A 21010-nucleotide genomic window follows, 5' to 3' on the forward strand; every position below is an offset into this window, starting at 1 on the left:
GTTCTCAAGCACTAGTCTACCGAGTGTACGGGGCTGAGTTCAGCCTTCAGGTGGGTGGCTGTGAGTTCTGTGTGCAGTTTGTTTTCAAATCGCACATGAACGCAGTGGCACATGTTCGTGAAAGATGAAATTTGAATCAAGTATACTCACACTTCTACTGCCTCATATCCTCTCAGGTTTACGAGGCAAAATCGAAAAATACGGAAAAACTCACTTATTTTCTTGACAGTTTACATGAGAAAACAAGCCCCGGGGTTGTATAGCTCGGGGGTCATAATCACGGGTAGGGCTAGTTCAGCTTGGGGCGAGCTGCACCATGTAAACACGCTCTCTAACATGACTGGTGAATGGATCAAGGCGAGCGCATTGTAAGCCTATATTGTAGGGTTGAATAAGCCCAGGCTTATTTCCCTCATGCAAACGGACAGAGAGAGAGAGAGACCACGAGCGGAGCTATGCGATTATTAACCTGGCATCATTATTCATACAAAGCAAAACACAAATTCAATGCACAGTTAGAGAGGCTATGGTGTGCCTGTCCTGAGCTCCTGCTCAGAGGACGGAACCGAGCTAAAAATGAAAAAACAGCTAAAAACGCCTACGAGCTAATTGAAAAAGGAAGTAATACTAATGAATCATAGCCACAGTACAAACTAGATATGCTGCCTACAAGCCATACAAAGCAAGTGGTAAAAGGCAAGACCTACACAACAGCTCTATGTGACAAGACAAAGCAGAGAAGGCGGCCGCAATGTGACAACACGCATCGTGCACCAAGCTCAGGCGTTGGAACATCAGCTCTCTTATCAGAGAAAGCAGTGCAAGCGAATGGAATATGCGTTGCATGGACTAAGATCTGATGCACTCGAGTCTAGTTGAGAATAGTATTCTAGACGTGGCAATGTGCAGGCTGGGGTAGAGGCATTTCAGGTAAGCGGCAAGGAATGCAACGCGACACGTATGCATACGATGCACTGATGATGAGCCGTTACAACGCAAACACTCCCGGAGAGAATGCAGAGCAAGAAAGGAATAGCATTAGCAATGGGGGTTAGGCATCATAGTGGCGGCCTGTTCATATTCCTCCTGAAGTAGCAAAATACACTAACTTGAGATGGTGGACGTTTACTCCAGTGGTAGTAGTTGTAGTGGGTATATAAGCATACAGGCATGGTCAGTGCTGCACTGCATGTGGGATGTTTACATGTGGAAGAGGCTCACCGCAAGTACTGAAAATAAATGCACATTGAGATTCTTCGAAGTTTGGGTTGTTGGGGTGGGGTTAGATCAGTATAGGGGCCGGACCGACTAGACTTGAGCGGCACCCAGAGCTGAGATAGCTCAAGAGCTGAGATAATCACCAATGCTCCTCACCGTGCGTCGGCAGCGGCATTCTGCGCGTTACTTCATGTATTAGAGTCGCTGTCTGGGCCGCTATCCACAAACGACTGCAGCATGCCGGAAACGTCACCGCCTTTCTCCTCCTTGGATTCCCCGCTCTTGCTGGAGCCAGCGGTCGACGTTTCTTTTTCCTCCTGAAATGTCCGCAGCAACAATACCAGAACAGTTTCCGTTAGAATACTAACAGGCATAGTGTCAATATTGGACAAGAACCATTAGAGCTTTACACAATAAAATTGGCTCCGCAAAGCTACTGAACATCTGTCTGCTTCTCTATCCTTGAGAAAATCAGATACCGGCAGTGTGCGAACTGCGAAAAAAACATGTTTTTCTTTCACACCCACTGCAAGTGGAATGCTATATTTTAAAACAGAACAATCCATTCAAGGACCGGGACTGAGGTCCACTGTTGGCCAACGTCACTCTGAGACGGAATCCAGAATCCAGAGCCAGAATCCGAAAGGATTTCGCTCAGCATCAGGTAGGAAATGCATTTCGAACGGGGCTGGGGTTGAATCGGCTAAAAGGACTCTGATGACGTCACGCTTGCCATCACTACACGCAGGATGTGCGGAGTACGACAAATGAACTCAGTTCTTGACAACCGAACACAGTAAAGTCCGTCATCACCGGACGCCCTTGGTGCAGTGGAAACCTTTCTGGTAAGACAGGATTCCTCTTTGATACGGGGAAGACTGTTCAGCCCATAGCGTGCACATCAAAGTGAGGAGTGTGATGTCATCATCAGAGTGTCTGCACGGAGATAATGTACATGTAGTACAGGTGGAATCCTGATAATTCGAACCTCCAAATGCCAGAAAAACGTCTAATTATCCGGACATTCTAATTATCCAAACGTGAACCCACAACACAATATGTATGTCAAAATGCTCCCCTGGTCACGCAGAGTTGCGCTATGGACCTTAGACACAGATTTCACCAATACTGAACTGACCAGCGCAGCCTGCTCATGAAAACTGAACTGATCAGTACAGTGTACAGTGAACTTCGAATTACACTTTGCTAACTTCGAATTATCAGCACAAATCCCACACATTTTCTATGTAAGTGGAATCCGTGGAACTTCGAACTAATCGGACATGTCCGGTTCGAGGTTCGAATTATCAGAAACATTTATGTGGGAATCGTATTGACAGAAATCGGTCCTGGAAAAACTTCTAATTAAGCGGCATGTTCGAATTAAGCCATATTCGAATTATCAGGATTCCACCTGTAGTATACTTTCAAGGGTAGTAACATCTGTACTTCATAGCCATGACACAGTGTGTCCAAGGCCAAATGCTGGTACAGAAGCATTTTGGGTCGGCAGACAAAAGTACTACCGTACTTCCCCGATTGTAAGTCTCACTCGATTGTAAGTCGCATTCCCATTTTCTGGTCCTTGTCATATCGTATTGACTTCAGTAGTAAGTCATGCACGATTGCAAGCCGCATCCCCTTTGTTGGCCCTGGAGTATAGTGTGAAAAGGTGCAACTTATATTCAGGGAAGTACGGTATTATTCTATCTCCCATGACATGCTATGTCCAGAGTACTTTACACTGTCAGACTGTACCTTTGAAGACTGAGGACTGCTTTCTCCCACAGTCTCCTGGCTGGGTGCTGTAGCTGCTTCTTCGGTTTCGGAGCTCTTTGAGGCAGTGACTCGTCGCTTCTTGGCAGCAGGAGGGTCTTCCTCTCCAGCAGCTGGGCTGTCTGCAGCATGTTGTGAAGCACTGGCCATGGAAGATGCACCCTCCTTCTCCTTCTCCTCCTCTGACACCACATCTTGGGCACGGCGTTTTCCAGCAGTTCTTGGTGACGCTGAGTCTGTCGAGGAGGCTTGGCCTTCGCTGGCTTCTTTCAAAGGACGGACTGTTGGTGTACAAGGTTCAGATTGTTGTTCTGTGAGTGTTATTGATTCGCCACTATCGACTTGCATTGCTTCTGGCTCTGCAGCTGCTGCAATACTGGATGGTGTGACGATCGTCTCGCCAGGATCCTCCGACGGTGAAGCACTTGATGCCGCCGATCCTTTCCTGTTCTTCATCCTCCGGCCGTGGATAGTTGAAGACTGTGCCTATACAGAGGAGAAACATGATGGGTGCGCGCACACACACACACACACACACACACACACACACACACACACACACACAAACACACAAACACACACACACACACACACACACACATGCACGCACACAAAACAACGTTCGTTCGCAGATGATGGCAAGTACTGTCACCGGTGAACCGTGAACATCTCAGCCGCAGTCTCAACAGAAGTCCTGGGACATAGGTATAGGCAGCTGGATGGTGCTACAGGCTAACCCCACTTCATGGTGGTCTTCGGTCGAGCTGGATCAATCACTGACGCCGTTCTTGGAAGAAGAACGTTATCACGCCAGCACTTGCATGGCGTGCGTGCATACATACAGCCACGTGCGTGGCGTGCGTGCGGGCATACCCACACAGGCACATGTGTGGTGTGTGCGCGGGCATACCCACACAGGCACATTCAGATGCATACAGACACGTGTCAACTGTCAACACAGGTGAGACATACTTGAGACAGATCTGCCACCACATGTGGCTTCGAGAGCTGCTGCTGTGGCGGCGTCTGTGCTGCCATAGAACCAGAGCTGGTCATGTTGCCACCGGGCGTATTCCTGCGCTGACGAATGGTTTCCTGGAGCTGCATCTGCTGGGCTGCTACACTCTGCTGTATCAGCAACTGAACAGAGACACAAGAAGTGATCCGTTACGGCCTGTCTCCCGTTCAGGCCTAGTACAACATTCTGTCAGGTGGTGCATCGTCCGTTAACACACACCATTCCATGCGTTTTGTCTAACACAGACCGATCTTGTTGCAACTTCCTTTTCTCAACACCAGGATCACTTGAGTCGGTCAGGCACTTCCTTCAGCTTCGTGCCTTGTATCGACCGCACTTGCTTCTGCGTCATTTCTTGTCCAGAGTTTGATCTGGGATCATATTATAATATGCTACACCTGAGTAAGCAGAGAAGCAATTATTAAAACCGTCTCTACCTTAAAGTTTCTTGCAGCCAAGCACTCCTCAGAAGCCTTGATTAAGGTGCCTTTGGAATTTTTACGCAATTAAGGGACAACAAGGAAAGCTACCAAGCAGATTGCAGTGGCTAGAAGACCCCGTTCATACACAACCTGTCTTGTTAAACGTGAGTGCCATCCCATGACGGGGGCTGCCCCGTGGCCTACACGTGTTCCTGCAGCATTTCTTCGCCACGCACCCTGACGTGAGGTGCAGGAGTAAATCATGCACAGTCAGACCTCGCTTATCCGGTCCTCTTTTATCCGGAAGAAAATTGTTGGTTACCGATTTACAGCAGATGCCATGCATACATGCAGTATGTGTGCTCGATTATCCAATTCCCTCGCCTATCCGGATATTTTTTTGTGGAAAACGGATGTGTGGAGTTAAGCGAGGTCTGACTGTAGTATTGTACACGCATGCTGTACGTGTGTGTGTGTGTGTGTGTGTGTGTGTGTGTGTGTGTGTGTGTGTGTGTGTGTGTGTGTGTGTGTGTACTCAAAGGTTGCCCCGTGTGTGCGTGTACTCAAAGTTTGCCCCGTGTGTGTGTGTGTACTCAAAGGTTGCCCCGTGTGTGTGTGTGTGTGTGTGTGTGTGTGTGTGTACTCAAAGGTTGCCCCGAGAGCTGCTTACCCGTGCTGATGCTGGCGGTAGCTGGCCAATATTCCTGGGCAAGCCAGCACCAGGTGTACCCACTGTGCCCTCGGCATCACCTCTTCTGGCAGCGTTGGCTGCCGTATCGCTTGCCGTGGCGCTTGCTGATGCACCGCCACCGCCGGAGGCAGATGAGTGCTGCGAGCGCACGATTACGTTGCACACGGAGATTGCTTGTCGGCACGTCATACTGACCTGCAAACACACGTAAAGAGTAGCGGCGGGCAACGAAATCACAACACAGGTGCGTCGAACATAGACAGACTTCCCCGCCTGGCCAGAGACGTTCTGTGAGAAGAGCATTCAGTGTTATTCTAACAAAGATGGAGATGCTGACACAGCCAAAAAGGGGAGAGAACCCAGTGAATGGCACGTCCACGTTTCCACTGTGTTATGACACATACAGGAGGCATCTGATAAACATCCACAGGGCAAAATCAGATACTAGTACCAGCAGAAACATGGTGGCTCATTGCCCAATGATGGCGACATATACGGCAAACATTACACACAAGGAAATGAAGAAAAGTGCACAAGTCGCATGCACAGTAAACCTGCACAATTACCTCCATGTTAGGATCGCGAGCACCATCAGTGAACATGTGGATAGCATGGTGCATAGCCTCTGCACCCGGTTTCTCCGCAAGCACACAGCTGAGCAGTGCGTTGTAAATCTCCTTGCGGCAATCAGCGCGTCCGTAGGGCACTGGTGCACCGCCAGCTGTCCACCAGCCCTTCGGCGCTGGCATGCCACTGCTGGGCCGATGGGCATTGTTGATCTCCAGCAGCACGGGAATCAGGAACAGACGTACGCTCTGCACGGTGTTTATGTATGACAGGACACGACGCACAAACACACACACACACGCAAGCACACACACATATACACACACGCAAACACACACACACACACACACACACACACACACACACACACACACACACACACACACACACACACACACACACACATGAGAATGACATCGAAACACACACACATGAGAATCCCGTCTATACTGCACAAGAGAAAAGAAAATTGACACCACTGCAGCAGCAGAAGTTGGTCACAGTTGGTTGGACACGCTAATCACAGCCCCAAATTTCACAAGGAATGACAGCAAGAACGACATGAAGAAAACACTGTAGCAAACACTCTGGCCTCACCGTATGGCACTCTGTTGGCAGTACTGACCCAGCAGCAGAGAGAATAGCGGACAGAGCTGCAGAAACAACAGGAAACACATACGCCGTATGCCATAGAGTGAGAGAGCGAAAAGAGAGAGAGAGAGAGAGAGAGAGAGAGAGAGAGAGTGTGTGTGTGTGTGTGTGTGTGTGTGCGTGCGTGTGTGTGTGTGTGTGTGTGTGTGTGTGTGTGTGTGTGTGTGTGTGTGTGTGTGTGTGTGTGTGTGTGTGAGAGAGAGAGAGAGAGAGAGAGAGAGAGAGAGAGAGAGAGAGAGAGAGAGAGAGAGAGAGAGAGAGAGAGAGAGAGAGAGAGAGAGAGAGAGAGAGACAAAAAGAGAGACAAAGAAAGAGAGAGAAGAAATGCAACAGAAACACTAAGAAAACATCAGAAACAGGAGCTAGGGAGAGATTACTAACCTCTGAGCGCACTAATAGTCAACTCGGCATTGGCACAGATATCAATATCATTCGGGTCTGCTGCCGAGATCTCAGCGGTCTTCTCCCTTTTGGCTGATTTTAACGCGAACTGTGAGGCACAAGGTAACAGAGGGAAGGTTGATGAAGACGCAGCAACGCCATGGCAACTATTGGTAGGAAGAAGAAAGGAATGCAGCAGCCGCACTGTACACCTGCGCGCGCGCGCGCGTGTGTGTGTGTGTGCGCGCACGCTGAAGAACCAACTGAAGCTCGAGGTGAGGCCTGATACAGAGCAACTCCAGCTCTACTGGTGCAAGACGAACCCATACGTGAGATTTTTGTAGGAATCGGTGCTAGAAGAGCATGTAACTCGAGATGATTTCTAGCTACTCACTTGTGAAGATATGATGTAAATCCCAAGCAATAAAATGTGTTCCCTGTGCTTGGTTGATACAACTGATCCAATTGACAAAATAATGACAATACTCTCGCAGACACATGTGTAAAGATGACTCGGATGGAGGGCCAAGGAAGAATTTAACTTTAAGGCAAGAGAAAGGACCAAGGAACTACATGCAGTTAGTTAGTTACAGTCCATTTCAAAACTATAGACGCGTAGGGTTTTTGAAATATTTCAAATTTGGCTGGACCTTTTTGAGAATAGTTTTCGGAATATTGCTCAGGTCCGCTCCACAAGTACTCTCATATAGTTTCTAAACGATTGGATAACAGACGCCCAATTTGGACTATTTATGCACAAAGTGATCACAGATTTTATGTGGTATAGATGCTGGCATAACGGCTTTTGCCTAGGTACGCGTCTATAGTTTTGAAATGGACTAAGTTATAGTTGTAGAGTGTCAGTACCGTTGGTCAGTGTCGCGCAATGTTATCGCATCAGCTGATTGTCCAGTAACTGGTGGTGTTAGTGCACAGTACAGTACTGTCGGTCACCGAAGAACTGGGGGCAGCCTCGTAGCCTAGACCGTTCCTATTTTCATGTACTACAGTCTATGCACGGTTGAGTCACCGTGTATACATTGGTATGCAGTGCTTGATGAAATTCTAGCCTGGCTGTTCTTGGGCGCTCCGTTCTTGGGCGCTACCCGACAGCACTGTAGAGCGTAACTTGTAGTTCCTTTCGGTCTTTTCTCTTTCTATCAGACACATGTGTCTTCTTACATCCTCATTAATCTTGTCCTCCTTGCGCAGTGGTTTGGCATCGCTCATGGCATGCTTGACGAAGTGCAACGCCGATCCCTTGTCAATGTCGCTGCCAATGACCCACATCCAGGCTTCCACCTGGCGATGCAGCGCAATACGCACACAGCTGCGCGCACAACAGAACACAACGCATCATGGAATTAAGTTCCCGCACAAGACAAAAAAAATGCGTGACCTTCGCACAGCACACAAGGCAACACAGGAGAGCAGGACACGGCACAAGATGGCAACACATAATCAAGAGACAACAATACATGTAGCATCACCATACTACTACAATAGTCATACTCTAGAAATGCAGAACCCAGTTGATTAGACATGCGTGAATGTCACAGACAACACACAATGCACTGCACCCTAGAAAACATGATAGTGAAAGCACCTATGCCGATAAGTCCTGAAGTGGCTGTCTTCCGGCCGATAAGTCCCGACCCAGCTACACAATCCCAATGATAATATGTTCTTTGGCTGTGATTGCATTGGAAACCCTGCTGGATGGAGATGGCTGTGTGGGTAGGGGCGTGTCTGCACTCACCTGTATGGTGTGGCATGGTTGGAAGCCTCACCACCACTCCAGCCATACGCCTGAAGTAGCAGCTGATTGATGAGCCAGCTCTGTGGTAGCAGCATTTGCTTGCAGCTGAACACATCACATCACACCAACAGTACACCATACACACACATACATACATACACGCACGCATAAAACACATGCAACACACACACATATCTGTCCTGTACTGTCCACGAACTGGCCTAAAGGGTTACACGAGAGAGAGAGAGAGAGAGAGAGAGAGAGAGAGAGAGAGAGAGAGAGAGAGAGAGAGAGAGAGAGAGAGAGAGAGAGAGAGAGAGAGAGAGAGAGAGAGAGAGAGAGAGAGGATGAGGAGGACACACGCACGCACGCATGAACACAGACACTGCTCTCCACACCAGGAGGCCCACCTGCAAGTGACAGCTGTAAGCAACTCCAAAGAACTTGTGTAGAAGACTGGCAACGCGCTGAACACCAGTACACATTCCACTGACGGATGTGTGACCTGCACAATACAGCACAGCAACACCAAAGGTTCACTACTACATTTCTAATAACTATAATAAACAAAAAAGCACAAAGCAGGTTCATAGAGTTTGTAGAGTCCTTTGTGCCTTGTGTGTTATAGTGCTCCACATTATAGTGTTGAGTCCGCTCCGCTGGCTTTGTAATAACTAAAATACTCAATCTGCGGACAGAACTGTTTCGTCCTTTGTGGACTCATCAGCGCAGCACAGAGGAAATGAGGCCGAACCTGATAGCAATGAAAAAAAATAACTAAAATACATATTTTTTCTATCAACTGGTAATCAATAGTAGTTCTGTGATTTGTCTTCGTGCGCGCCAAGATAATGCAAATACCACAACATGCACAGACTCACAGTGACTGTGACTACTACATGTACGGTAATAGTATCACAGTACAGTGTAGGCGTGAAGAGCTGACTAGTTGTAGTGCGAACACAATGGCCATTGAACACTGCTCGGCTTCCTATGCATGCACAAGATGCTACACAAACAAATTTACCAGTTGCCGATTGCTGAGAGCCAGTATACGGCAGATCACAGCCAGTATTGCCTGCAGAGGGAAAGATACGGCTACAGGATACGCAGTCCTGTGGTACATGCGGAAACAAATGCACGCATGCACACAGAGACGCATGCACCACACACGCACGCACACACACACACACACACACACACACACACACACACTACTACTATGTACAACTGCCACAAAATGGCCACGTCGCTCCCAGAAGCGGGAGACAACAGCGAGAAAAAAGAAACAAGGAGAATAATTGAGGTGAAAGGGGACCGTTCTACACATAGCTAGTGTTTCTGTCTTCGGTGGCGGGTGAGGTCCTGCGGGCGGGAGAATCGTTCGTTACATAGGCTGCATTGAATGGGCAGATTAGTCCTCTGGTCCTTTCGCAGTCGTTTGCCTCGAGTACAATTATGGCGGTTAAAACCAGCCTGACTCTTCATGCAGCGATCACAGATCGAGCAATGGTGCTGGCAGCAGTCCAAATTCAGGCTGCATCTCGTTGAAACAGCTGGTATTTCGTCCGATGTCTGACGCTCCACACAACGATGAACTGCAAAACCGCCAGCGCTTTGAAACCAGCGGTCACAAACTCCACAGTGACGGGCCCCAGGCTGCTGGGCAACAGGTAAGGACCGTACAGCTGAGCACTTGTGACGGTGAATCCCACGAGCAGTGAATGATCGGTTGCAAACCTTGCAGGTGACTTTGTTGTTGTTACACTCCACGAGATCATCCGGAGTCTTTGCAATTGCCTCGCGCCATGCTGGGCGATCCTGAGCCAAAGTGAGCCAATTCACTATGCCACCGAAACGAAGATCACGTGCGACGAGGTCTTTCCATCGCAGTCGTGGCCCACAGGCTGGGCGTGGATCTGAGAAGAAGCTAAACAGTATCAGCTTCGGAAGCCGGTTATCTGGCATTCTGGCGACATGCCCAAGCCACTGCAGACGGCGGTGTCTGACGGTATCAGATGGCAGTGCCATATCACCCCAGCGTCTTCGCAGCTCCTGGTTGTTGACATGCTGCAGCTGTTGATCGAGCCGGGATACACCCAGAATGAACCTGAGGGAGCGGTGGTGGAAGTTGTTGATGGCAACCATGTCTCTCTTCAGCGGAGTCCAGCACTCACAGGCATAGAGCAATGTGGACAGAACGCAAACATCGTAAAGATAGCGCTTGGTGGCGATGGAAAGGTTTCGGTCAAGAAAGACACGGCGCATAAGGTCGAAAGCTGCCGCTGCCTTACCGAGTCTTCTGGCCACATCTGCAGATGAGCGGGTGTCAGCAGTTATCACAGAGCCAAGATACACAAAGGATTTGACACTTTCGATCTCCTCCGGACCAACAAAGAGCGGAAGGCGGTCAGCACATGATAAATTTGCACCAACGGCCATGAACTTGGTCTTCGCTGTACTCAGAGTCAAGCCGAAGGAAGAAGCAACGTTGCTGAACAGCTCCAAAGCCAGTTGAGCTGACTCACGGGATGGTGCAAGTAGTGCTGCATCATCTGCAAACTCCAGGTCGTCACACACACACACACACACACACACACATACACATACACACCCAAGCAGACACGTAAATCAGCTACCGAACACGAAAACCACTGACTCCTATTTGCCAGTCTTCATGGAGTTTCTGCATGAGTGAGCATGTGCGGATGCAAGCGCATATGCATATAATTATACACTGTGCATACATGTAGCGTCACAAACCTCAACCATAGACAGAATATCAAGACTGGCAGCCTGCAACGATTCGATTTAAAGCTGAGACGTACATTATGCTGCGGTGGGCAAGGTTCAATATGCACAAATGTATAAACAACGTACGCAACATCATTGTGACGTTATCCGTCCACGTGGATGGGTAAATATTTGGAAAATAGTGATTTGAAGCTGAACTGCCGTCCAAAAGGCGACACACATCGCACATTGGATTAATTTTGTGCTACTGGCATCCACAAGTAACAAACATACATCAGTGCGTTCAAAACTGTTAAATGATTACTTAAATCCCTGTCAGACTTTGTATTACAGTTGTGCTCACTGAAACCCGACCCAACGTGTGTGGAAAAGCTGGCGCCCTCAACTTCCACAGCCCTTGACGCCCCGGAAGTGGCACGAATGCGGCTGGACGTACACATGTACACATACAATGATGTAATCGGAACTGGTCACACACACACACACAATGATGTAATCGGAACTGGTCACACACACACACACAATGATGTAATCGGAACTGGTCACACACACACACACACACACACACACACACACACACACACACACACACACACACACACACACACACACACACACAAACAACGTACTGCAGTAGATACTTCAGGCAGGCGCACAGCGACTGGCATCGAGTCAGCAGCAAGGCGGAGCGATTAGGCTCATTCTCCGGAGGCTCCTCGAGTGGAAACTTCTCCGGCGGCTCTGAATTTTGACCACCAGTGCCAGGGCCCATCGTAAATGCTATAGAAAGAACATAGCCAAGGAATGATAACATCAAGACACACAAGTGTTAACCTTATATTTAACGGAGAGGCAATGGTCTGTCAAGGGGAACTCCTGATGCAATCATATAAACATAAACATATTGCAAGTAAAGCTCTGTGCCGTGAGGCAATGCTTCTAAAAAGAGGTGAGGGAGAGAGCGAGAGGGAGAGAGAGAGAGAGAGAGAGAGATAAATCGAGAGAGAGATAGATAGAGAGAGAGAGAAAGGAAGGTTCGTTGATTTAAAAACTGCAATACTGATCGTAAAAAAAACCCGCAACGTGTGGAGTTGCACAAGCCGTCCTCTCTACCTAATAAAGGTTTCTCTGTTAACAGTACTTGTTCTCCAGGAAAGCTACTGTAATCCAGGAAATGTTTGTGCCGGTTTTAGTTCGCAATTTGCACGCAGAGACCAATGAATTTGCACCTGGAAATGATAACAAATTGGAATCAATTTCATTAGATTTACTACTACAGTTCTACGTTTTGCGCCGGCCTACTTTAACGATTTCACACCCATTGCAAAAGTCGGGAATTAATCCAGATCGCAAAGGTTTCCCAGTTTACAGTGTATTAGTTTTATAGTCCACTCACTTGGGAGAATGAAATTGAAGACACCACTGCAGCTGTACTTATGGTTGATAAATATGGTGGTAAAGACACACCTGGCAATTTGGCGGGGGGGGGTCTTCAATTTCATTCTCCCGAGTTAAGTTCCGTATGAAGACATCCAAGAAGAAGATTGCCTGATGAGTCCAGCGGGGACGAAACGTACGTCGCAATCGAGCTATGTCGTTGCTGTGTCATCATCTATGTGCCATGCGCAACTTGATGTACCAGCCTGCTATGCCAGATACCGCCAGCCATGCATCGACCAGGCGCCAGGCGCGAACTGATGGTGGTCGTGGTGAGAAGGAGAGCTCTGTGCCAGAACTTTGCAGCCTAGAGAGCGTGTGTGGGCAGGCGTGTGTTTACCGCCATATTGCCAGGTGTGTCTTTACCACCATATTTATCGTCCACTCACTTGCTACTAAAATGTGGGCACAATAGAAATGTACGTGATACGTACAAAATATGCACAACAGAAGCATTGCACCATGATAGGAGATGCGGAATTTCTCAGTCAGCTGAGCGTACAGCCACCCAGTGGAGGCTTCATATTCTTGACAGCTTGAGAACTTTTGCCCCGTACTTCAAGTACCAATGTACACATCACGTATATTTCTATGTTCATGAGCATGGCCAGCAAAGCGAGGGGCCCTCGAGGGCAAGATCTTTTGTTCAAACCTTGCCAGCATCACCATGCCCATGGACACAATGAAAAATTGCAAAATGTTATCAGCCGTCTTCAAGAAGGAGATCTACGTACTTCCTATCAGTGGAGTCTGCACTTGTTTCTCTTCCATTGCAGACACCAGCTTGTCCAGGGAATCGTTGAGTGTAGCCAGGAGCATGTTGCACCAGAGCATCCACACCTCTGTGTGCCGCGTGGCAGCATTGCCACCGTCACTGCCAATGCTAGGTGCCGATGCCATACACTGGGCAACAATCTAGCATCAACAAAACACAGTCACAACATCAACATCAACATACCCACCATAGCACCACAGCACACCACCACAGCACACCACCACAGCACACCACCACATAACAGCAGCAGCAGCAGCAGCAGCAGCAGCAGCAGCAGCAGCGGAAATGACAACATCAAGATGATAAAAAAATAAAACAGGGCTGCCACTTGCTCCGATTTTTCTGAAATCGTCTGATTTTTGATCGCCTTTCGGGCAAACCGACCGATTTTGTTCCCAAAGAGGGACAACCAATTATTTTATTTTGAGCGCTTTCTAGTCCAGTCGGCCATTAGGTGCTTCCAGGTCGCGTTTGGCCAGTCATTGTACATGTACATGTAGCTGTAAAATGCACGCGTGCTTGCATGTGCGTGGACAGTTAAAAATGTGTTCTGGGGCCCCAACAGCAAGCCATTTTCCTAAAAGAATTCTCCGGGGGACACCCACGGACGCCCGTCAGATGTTTCTCCCTCAAAGTGTGGCAGCCCTGATAAAATTAAAACTAAAAAATTCATGGTTCGCTGGAGGCCGAGTTGTCCGCATACGGTGAACACGGTTTCAGCTACAGACTGTACAGAGAAAGCTGACATAGAGCGACACAGAATCTTGCACAAGGCAAAGGAAAGTCTAGATGTGCAGTTGCTTACATTCTGTGTTGCTTCATCTCCGATATCCAACATCGGAAAGAGAGCATTGATGATCTTCTCCTGTAGACAGGGGAACCAACAAGAGAGTGCAGAAAAGCACAACAGCACATGGACAACAGCAAGAGAACATAACCCAATAAATGATGCATAGGCTTGCAAGCAAGACCTAATACATAAAGTGATGCATTGGAGCTTTTGCAAAAATGTTGCCAAAATGCTAAGTGGCAGAAATCACATGCAGTGCTTTCTTGCAAGTTTGCTGAGTGGATTGGACAGTTCAATATCCTCCTCGTGTGCTTCGGATGGCAGCTGTGCGTCAGTCAAGTGTCACGTTATACGGCAGGAAGTGGAGCTCCATTCAGAAGTGACCAACTTTGCCTACTACAATTGCTGAAGTCTCTACTTCTAGATACTAGATCATTGTGGAAATAGACAGATGTCTGCTTGAGCATATGCACAACATACCTTGCTTGATAGGCACAACGCTGGGTAGCATTGTATGCAGGTGTTTAGGCATTCCAACGCCTTCACTCGCCACTGCAGCAAGCACAGCGAATCAAGAGCATCCAATCCAATGTGAGTTATCATGCTTCAGGTAACAAGCTACAGTGTACTACAATGCTAAACATGCAGGCATACTAACAGTGGGCATAATGTCTACGCACGCTCATGCGTGCGTATGTGTGTGTGTGTGTGTGCGTGCGTGTATGTATGTGCGTGTGTGTATCTATGTGCGTGTGTGTGCATGTGTGCCTGCAGCAGGATGTTACCACCCCCTTTTTCATCTACTGTATGACTACAAATTTTCGGCCCATTCAAATTTCCGCCTCCCAGGGCTAAAACCCATTTCGGCCGCATCAAATTTTCGGTCTGTACGAGGTGAATTGCTATTTCTGGACATTGGACATTTCTGGACATTTCGAGTAAAATAATTTTTCGTCGCGTGTAGAGTCAAGTCAGTCAGGTTGATGAAGTTTTTTCTTGTTGTAGTTGACAGCTGGGCTGTTGTAGTTTCTCCTCGTGTCGGTGCCTTGTTGATAGCCTTTTCGTGGGAGGCATTTCAACGAGTTTTGTGGTACTATGTCGCATGAGAATTTTGAATTTTGAGTAAAATAAGAAGTAATGGACGAATCGTTGGCTTCCCCATGTGCACTCCACTTCAGATGCTGTATAGTCTTGGACCTGTTGGCTGGAAGTGTGAAGAGGCCAACTGCAGTCCACCAATAGAAAAAATAACAAAAATGGTGCAGTATAGGATGCCTATTGACGCTATTTTACTTTCATGTCCAGAATTCCATACACTGAAATTTAGGCCAAAAAATTGGCCTGTCGAAAACATCCTGCTATAAAGTCTCTGTGATCACAGCATGAGCAATTGTCACATATTTGGAAAGATGAAGGATTAGGCCATACAATAGATACAAATAGATATGAAAAATGTAAAACACACAGCCAGTGGGCCTCTATTTTATTTTCATGTCCAGAAATTGCTATTCACCTCGTACTGCTACCGCATGTATACACTGTCACACTGAACCTTGCGAAACAAATTCTCGGCCAAACATGACCAGGCCGAAAATAGCCGAAAATAAAAATGCGCTGACTATTTGTTGACTTATAGGACACTGCAATCAGTCTACTATAGGCATCAGCCAACGGGAAGTCTGGAAGTGATTACTAGCACATCTCCAACACCCAAAATTCTTGCGATAGGGAACGAACCAAGACAGGCGACATTACCAATCGCTAACTTCAAAGTCAGATGAAATGGTGCGGTAAAGCTGTGATAGTCTGTGTGGCATGCCTCGATCAACCTCTCCATGTCCGCTGGCCCCTTCCACCAAGCATTGGTATTAGGCCCGTCTAATAACTCCGTTGCAGAACTACATGTAGGGTGCCTCTCTTACATTATTCGCCTGTAAACCACTTCAACTACTGGCATGTCTACCCTCATTAGTAGACAACCCCGGGGGTTTCAACATGTTTTCCTCATAACCAGTTTTATCTACTATCCGGACTTGAAAGTACGCGCTTCAGGCGGGCGTCAGGGGATTTGTGATCGTTGTCTTGAATGTCTTCTAATGAGGTGTGTCTTGTAACCTATGTCATACTAACCAGGGTAGACCTGCACCAGTATTGTGGATATGTTAGTGCAGCCATCTTACCTCGGGTGTTGCTCTCAAAAGTTTGTCGACGATCGGAGAAATGAACTTGTCTACAAGCTGTGTTAGCTCCCGAAACTGCCAAAAAAGAAAAAGAAACCAATGTACGCAATAGCAAAAGAATACACACACACGTATACATATTAGCACACGAAGAGACGGAGCCAGTTGTAAATCTGATGCGGCCTTTTGTACTATTACTTCTCAAATCAGTACATGGTGATACTGTGACGAAGCACAACAATGTCAATTTATACAGCATATTGGCAGGACAAATTGTGATGAAACGTACACAGGCTGAATGATGGTGTGATTTGCGCCAAAGAGTACAAGAACTATAACTATAATCGTAACGCAAGCGTCGGTTCAACACCGTACTTCATTGTAAACACAGAAGTCGCTTCACAGGCAGAAATTCGACAGGAGGCGGATCAACGGTACTTTACGGTACATACATACGCACGCATGAATGCATATACAAACACACACACACACACACACACGCCACATACACACACACACACACACACACACACACACACACAGAGTAAATACACATTTTCATCATCTTATCCTCAAAGCACTGCACACAGCAATACATGTTCAACGGATTTTCCACGAAGCACTGAAAACAGAACGAAGCACTGAAAACAGAAAGAAGCACCATAATAATAATAATAATAATAATTCGCGGGATTCGCGTTGGCATCGCTTGAATGTTCAGAAACACACAAACTAGCCTTCGCTTCCGCAGGCCACCACTATGCCTATGCCTTGCACACCTGAGTGGCGAATGCAGACCTCACAAGTGAGTCAGGGGAGAGTAGGTGAGTCTCTCAACCAATCGGGCGTGTAACGGCCCATAACCCTGTAAACTGCATCCTTGTTACCCTCACTCCGAGCTGTGAGTACCCAGTTGACCGTGGGTGTCGGCGCAGTTCACCACGCATAAAAAGTCTTTACTCACGTAAAAAGTCTTTACACGCTCCCTGCTACCAGCGCGGGTCTCGAACTCGGGACCTCATGATTCGCAGGCAGGCCTGCAAACCAATCGGCCATATGCGTTGGTCCATAAACTGACTTCCAAAATACCTACCTCAGAACTTCGAGAGAGAAGCTGACAAAGAAGCTCTGCTATTCCTTTTTGAGCTTCGGGACCACTTTTCTGAAAAGGAAAAGAGATGAAAGATAGAACACAGACAGGCAAGCCATAAATCACTGTATGGGAGGCACTGATGGTAAATAAGTAATCATGCGAGACATTACTACTACTCTCACCCCCCACCCACACACCCACATACACACACCCACATACACACACCCACACACCCACATACACACAGGCACACACACACACACACACACACACATGCACACACAAACACCCACACACATACACACAGGCACACATACAAACACATGCACACACGCACACGCACACACACACACACACACACACACACACACACACACACACACACACACAGAGTATGTCACAGCTTACGTCAAGGTTGGACACACATTGTTGAATCCAGACATCGCATCGCTCTTTGAAGTGTGAACCTGTACTGACTTTAGCTATTGATGCAATCAAGACCACTCCACTGGATCTAAGGCAAAGAAAACAAGACGAAATATGCAAAACTAAGAGGTGCCACTTTCAGTGACAGTGAGAATAGAAATGGAGGAAATCTGCCCCACAAGATCTAGCATTGAGAATGATAAGCTACAGAGTATACATGTGGTCTTGAACAACTACTAGTAAGTCTCCTTAGACAAGACTGCCACTTGCTAGGCAGAAGTTCAGTGCCGCTCAACGGAATACGATCAAGCGAGTGAATACCACGCCGGGCACTGTGCAGCCTACAGACCTGCAAACACTGGGACGTGAACTGGTGCAGGGAGCAAACTTGAGTCACGTCATCAGATTTCTGTACGGCAGGAGTTTTATGGGAAGTTGTACATGTACATTCTAGGAAGCTAGGTACTCTTGCTTGTAGGTTGGCACCCTACAGGTGGGCAAAGAGTCCCAGCATCTCCTCACTTCACGTAACTGCATAACCTCCATGGATAGGATTCCTCTGCTGTACAAAGACCTCTGCAGATGTGCGTGTGTGTGTATGTGTGTAAGCACACGGGTGCATGTGCGTGTGTGTGTGTGCGCGCGCGCGCGTGCGTGGTGTGTGTGGGGGAGGGGTCAATCTATGCACGCCTGTACACAATAAATCAGCGTATATTACAGGCTGCCATACAAGTCGACCATACATCACAGGTCTGTTGCATCCTGATATGTCCATTCCATAGTCCATTAAACACTACTTGAAGTACCTCCACACTCATCGCCACGTGGCTCACTCACCGCTTTGCAATATCATCCCCACGCAATAGCTGGAGAGCTTCTTTCTCAACGTCTTCAATAGAGCGTTGTCCACTCTGAGAAATACGTGAGAAAAGATGAATACCGGTATAAGTAGAAGCCAAAAGCGCAAATATAAAGTCGAATGACAGAAATTTTCAAAAAACCAAATTCAAACTATACTCGAATATTCTAGTCGGAGACAACATGACAATTATTGATAGAAACACAACCAATCCACAACCAACGGACACCGATTCGTTTCGACAGACACGTTTTTTCTCCAGAATTCATCAGTGACTGACAGAAGCTTCATCCATCAGTGACTACTTCTGGTAGATGATTGAGAATGAACAAAGCAGCTCATGGTAGCAGAAAATAAAGCTACTACAGGTGTGAAAAGCAGTAGCAAGGCGGGGGGTCTAGCAAACTACTCCCTGAGCTCTCTGGCAATACCCGCGTTCTCTGCGAGTGCTTACGGTATGGTGTTGCACCCAGGAATTTTCGACGACGAGCGACCAAGGTTAAAGTGTTCAGTACCGAACGTATTGAGGAGGTGGTGGCTTGTGATCAGCTGGCAAGAACTTCGGAGCGATACCAGCGGCTAAAGGTGAAGTTCTCTCGACTGTATTCTTATTCACTGGTTTAAGGGAAAGACGTATGTTCGTACTTTTGTGTCGTTTTGTGATTTTGTTCGTTTCTCGGCCCCGTAGTCCAAAAATGACAAACAATCCCAAATGTGTTGATATTTATTCTGATGATTTCCTTTCCATTGCGTCATGTGGTCGTTCTGATCGTCATTTGAAGGAGCTAGAAGCTGTTGATTTTCACACCCAGCAGTCCAACCTCTCCAGGTAGAAACAGAATATTGTCCTGCTGTATTTGCTCAAGTCACACCTTGCTCCTCTTCGTAGCGTCACTGTGTGAACCTATGCTACAGTGTTGCCCAATGAAATCCAGTCGTGTCACTCAAGCACGCGCCGGGCTTCGCGCAGCCCTAGACCTGCGAACACTGGGCTGCGAAATGACTCAAGGCGCACTGCTTGAGTGACGCGACTGGATTTCATTGAGCAGGACTGTACATGCAGTGTGCAGTGTGTTTCGTGACACACATGCTGTTCTTTGCACCATTACGCTGCATCCTGTATTGCTACTAAAAGGTACATTGCTACTAGGTCTACAGTCGTCGCCAAACAAATCCAGCCAACGCTATGCCATCTGTGCATGGGCCACATACACTACCACTACTAGTGGACGGCACATGCACTGATCATGCCCCGCTGCCGGCCTGCATACACTCACTCAGTCACTGTGCAGTGCTCAACTGCAGACTGTTCAGTGCATGCTGCGCTGCTACAGTAAATGCATGCATGCGCGACACGAATGGTCCACGCCATGCACCGACGTGAAGCACCGCCGGTGAACGCGTACATCTACGCGAAGGACTGCCATACCACTGAATCCATCGTATCGGCATTGGCCGGATTATTTTGGCGACGACTGTACTAGTACTACCCTCCTGCATTGCTACTGCTTTTCACACCTGTAGTAGCTTTATTTTCTGCTACCATGAGCTGCTTTGTTCATTCTCTCTATCATCTACCAGAAGCAGTCACTGATGAATTCTTCAAAAAAAACGTTTCTGTCAAAACGAATCGGTGTCCGTTGGCTGTGGGTTGGTTGTGTTCCTATCAACAAACTATACTCATAACTATAATCATTAATTACAACAATACGTACAAGACTTCGAGCACCTCTCTCGTCTGCACCTTTCCATGCATTGGCGAGCTCTGCTGGGTTTCGAAACTGAGTCACACTGGCTGCAACTGCTGATAGCTCATTCATCTCTAACTACAAGCAAAGAAAACGTCAATACTAAGTTACTCGATGTGCTGGTTGTTCTCTCTCAGCAGCGCAAAGCAGTAATACCAAACTCCAAAGGAAGAACGGCTAAAAAATTCGAGATGAAACTACTCCATAAATCTTGATTCATTTTCCTTTCTTCTTTCACCATTCACGCAAACCAACACTGAACAGCTCGGTCTACTGCATGATCGTGTCCTTCGGCTCGTGTGTCGTTCGATCCAACACCCGGTACGTACCCACCCACGCACACACGCACGCACTGCTGCATGGATTTGGCCGCGGAAGATCATGGATTTTGCGTGTGCTGCAGGCTCGTGATCGCACTCCAGCACGACCCCGTCACGTCAACCCGGGGTAGCTAGATCTACCCCG

The 21010-nt window shown here is 47.6% G+C and overlaps 1 protein-coding gene across 2 annotated transcripts; it reads right to left on the reverse strand.

Annotated features, from left to right (window-relative positions):
- Positions 1-454: 454 nt before the first annotated feature.
- On the reverse strand, positions 455-20805 carry LOC135810085 (proline-, glutamic acid- and leucine-rich protein 1-like). 2 transcript variants are annotated; one of them, XM_065323551.1, is made up of 21 exons: positions 20513-20805; positions 18776-18849; positions 17921-18026; positions 17513-17581; positions 16420-16494; positions 14720-14791; positions 14255-14314; positions 13409-13589; positions 11867-12017; positions 9511-9598; positions 8894-8988; positions 8484-8588; positions 7907-8054; positions 6725-6833; positions 6290-6345; positions 5692-5940; positions 5105-5320; positions 4026-4134; positions 3967-3977; positions 2977-3480; positions 455-1535 (listed from the first exon to the last, which is right to left on the reverse strand). In XM_065323551.1, exons 1-21 carry the CDS (start codon positions 20615-20617, stop codon positions 1407-1409), a joined length of 2712 nt encoding a protein of 903 aa, XP_065179623.1. In that variant the 5' UTR covers positions 20618-20805; the 3' UTR covers positions 455-1406. The 2 variants fall into 2 exon arrangements, with proteins under 2 accessions (XP_065179623.1, XP_065179622.1); XM_065323550.1 differs by having other exon boundaries at positions 3967-4134.
- Positions 20806-21010: the final 205 nt, after the last annotated feature.

The sequence above is a fragment of the Sycon ciliatum genome, chromosome 2 (genome assembly GCF_964019385.1).
Source record: "Sycon ciliatum chromosome 2, ocSycCili1.1, whole genome shotgun sequence".
NCBI classification, from domain to species: domain Eukaryota; kingdom Metazoa; phylum Porifera; class Calcarea; order Leucosolenida; family Sycettidae; genus Sycon; species Sycon ciliatum.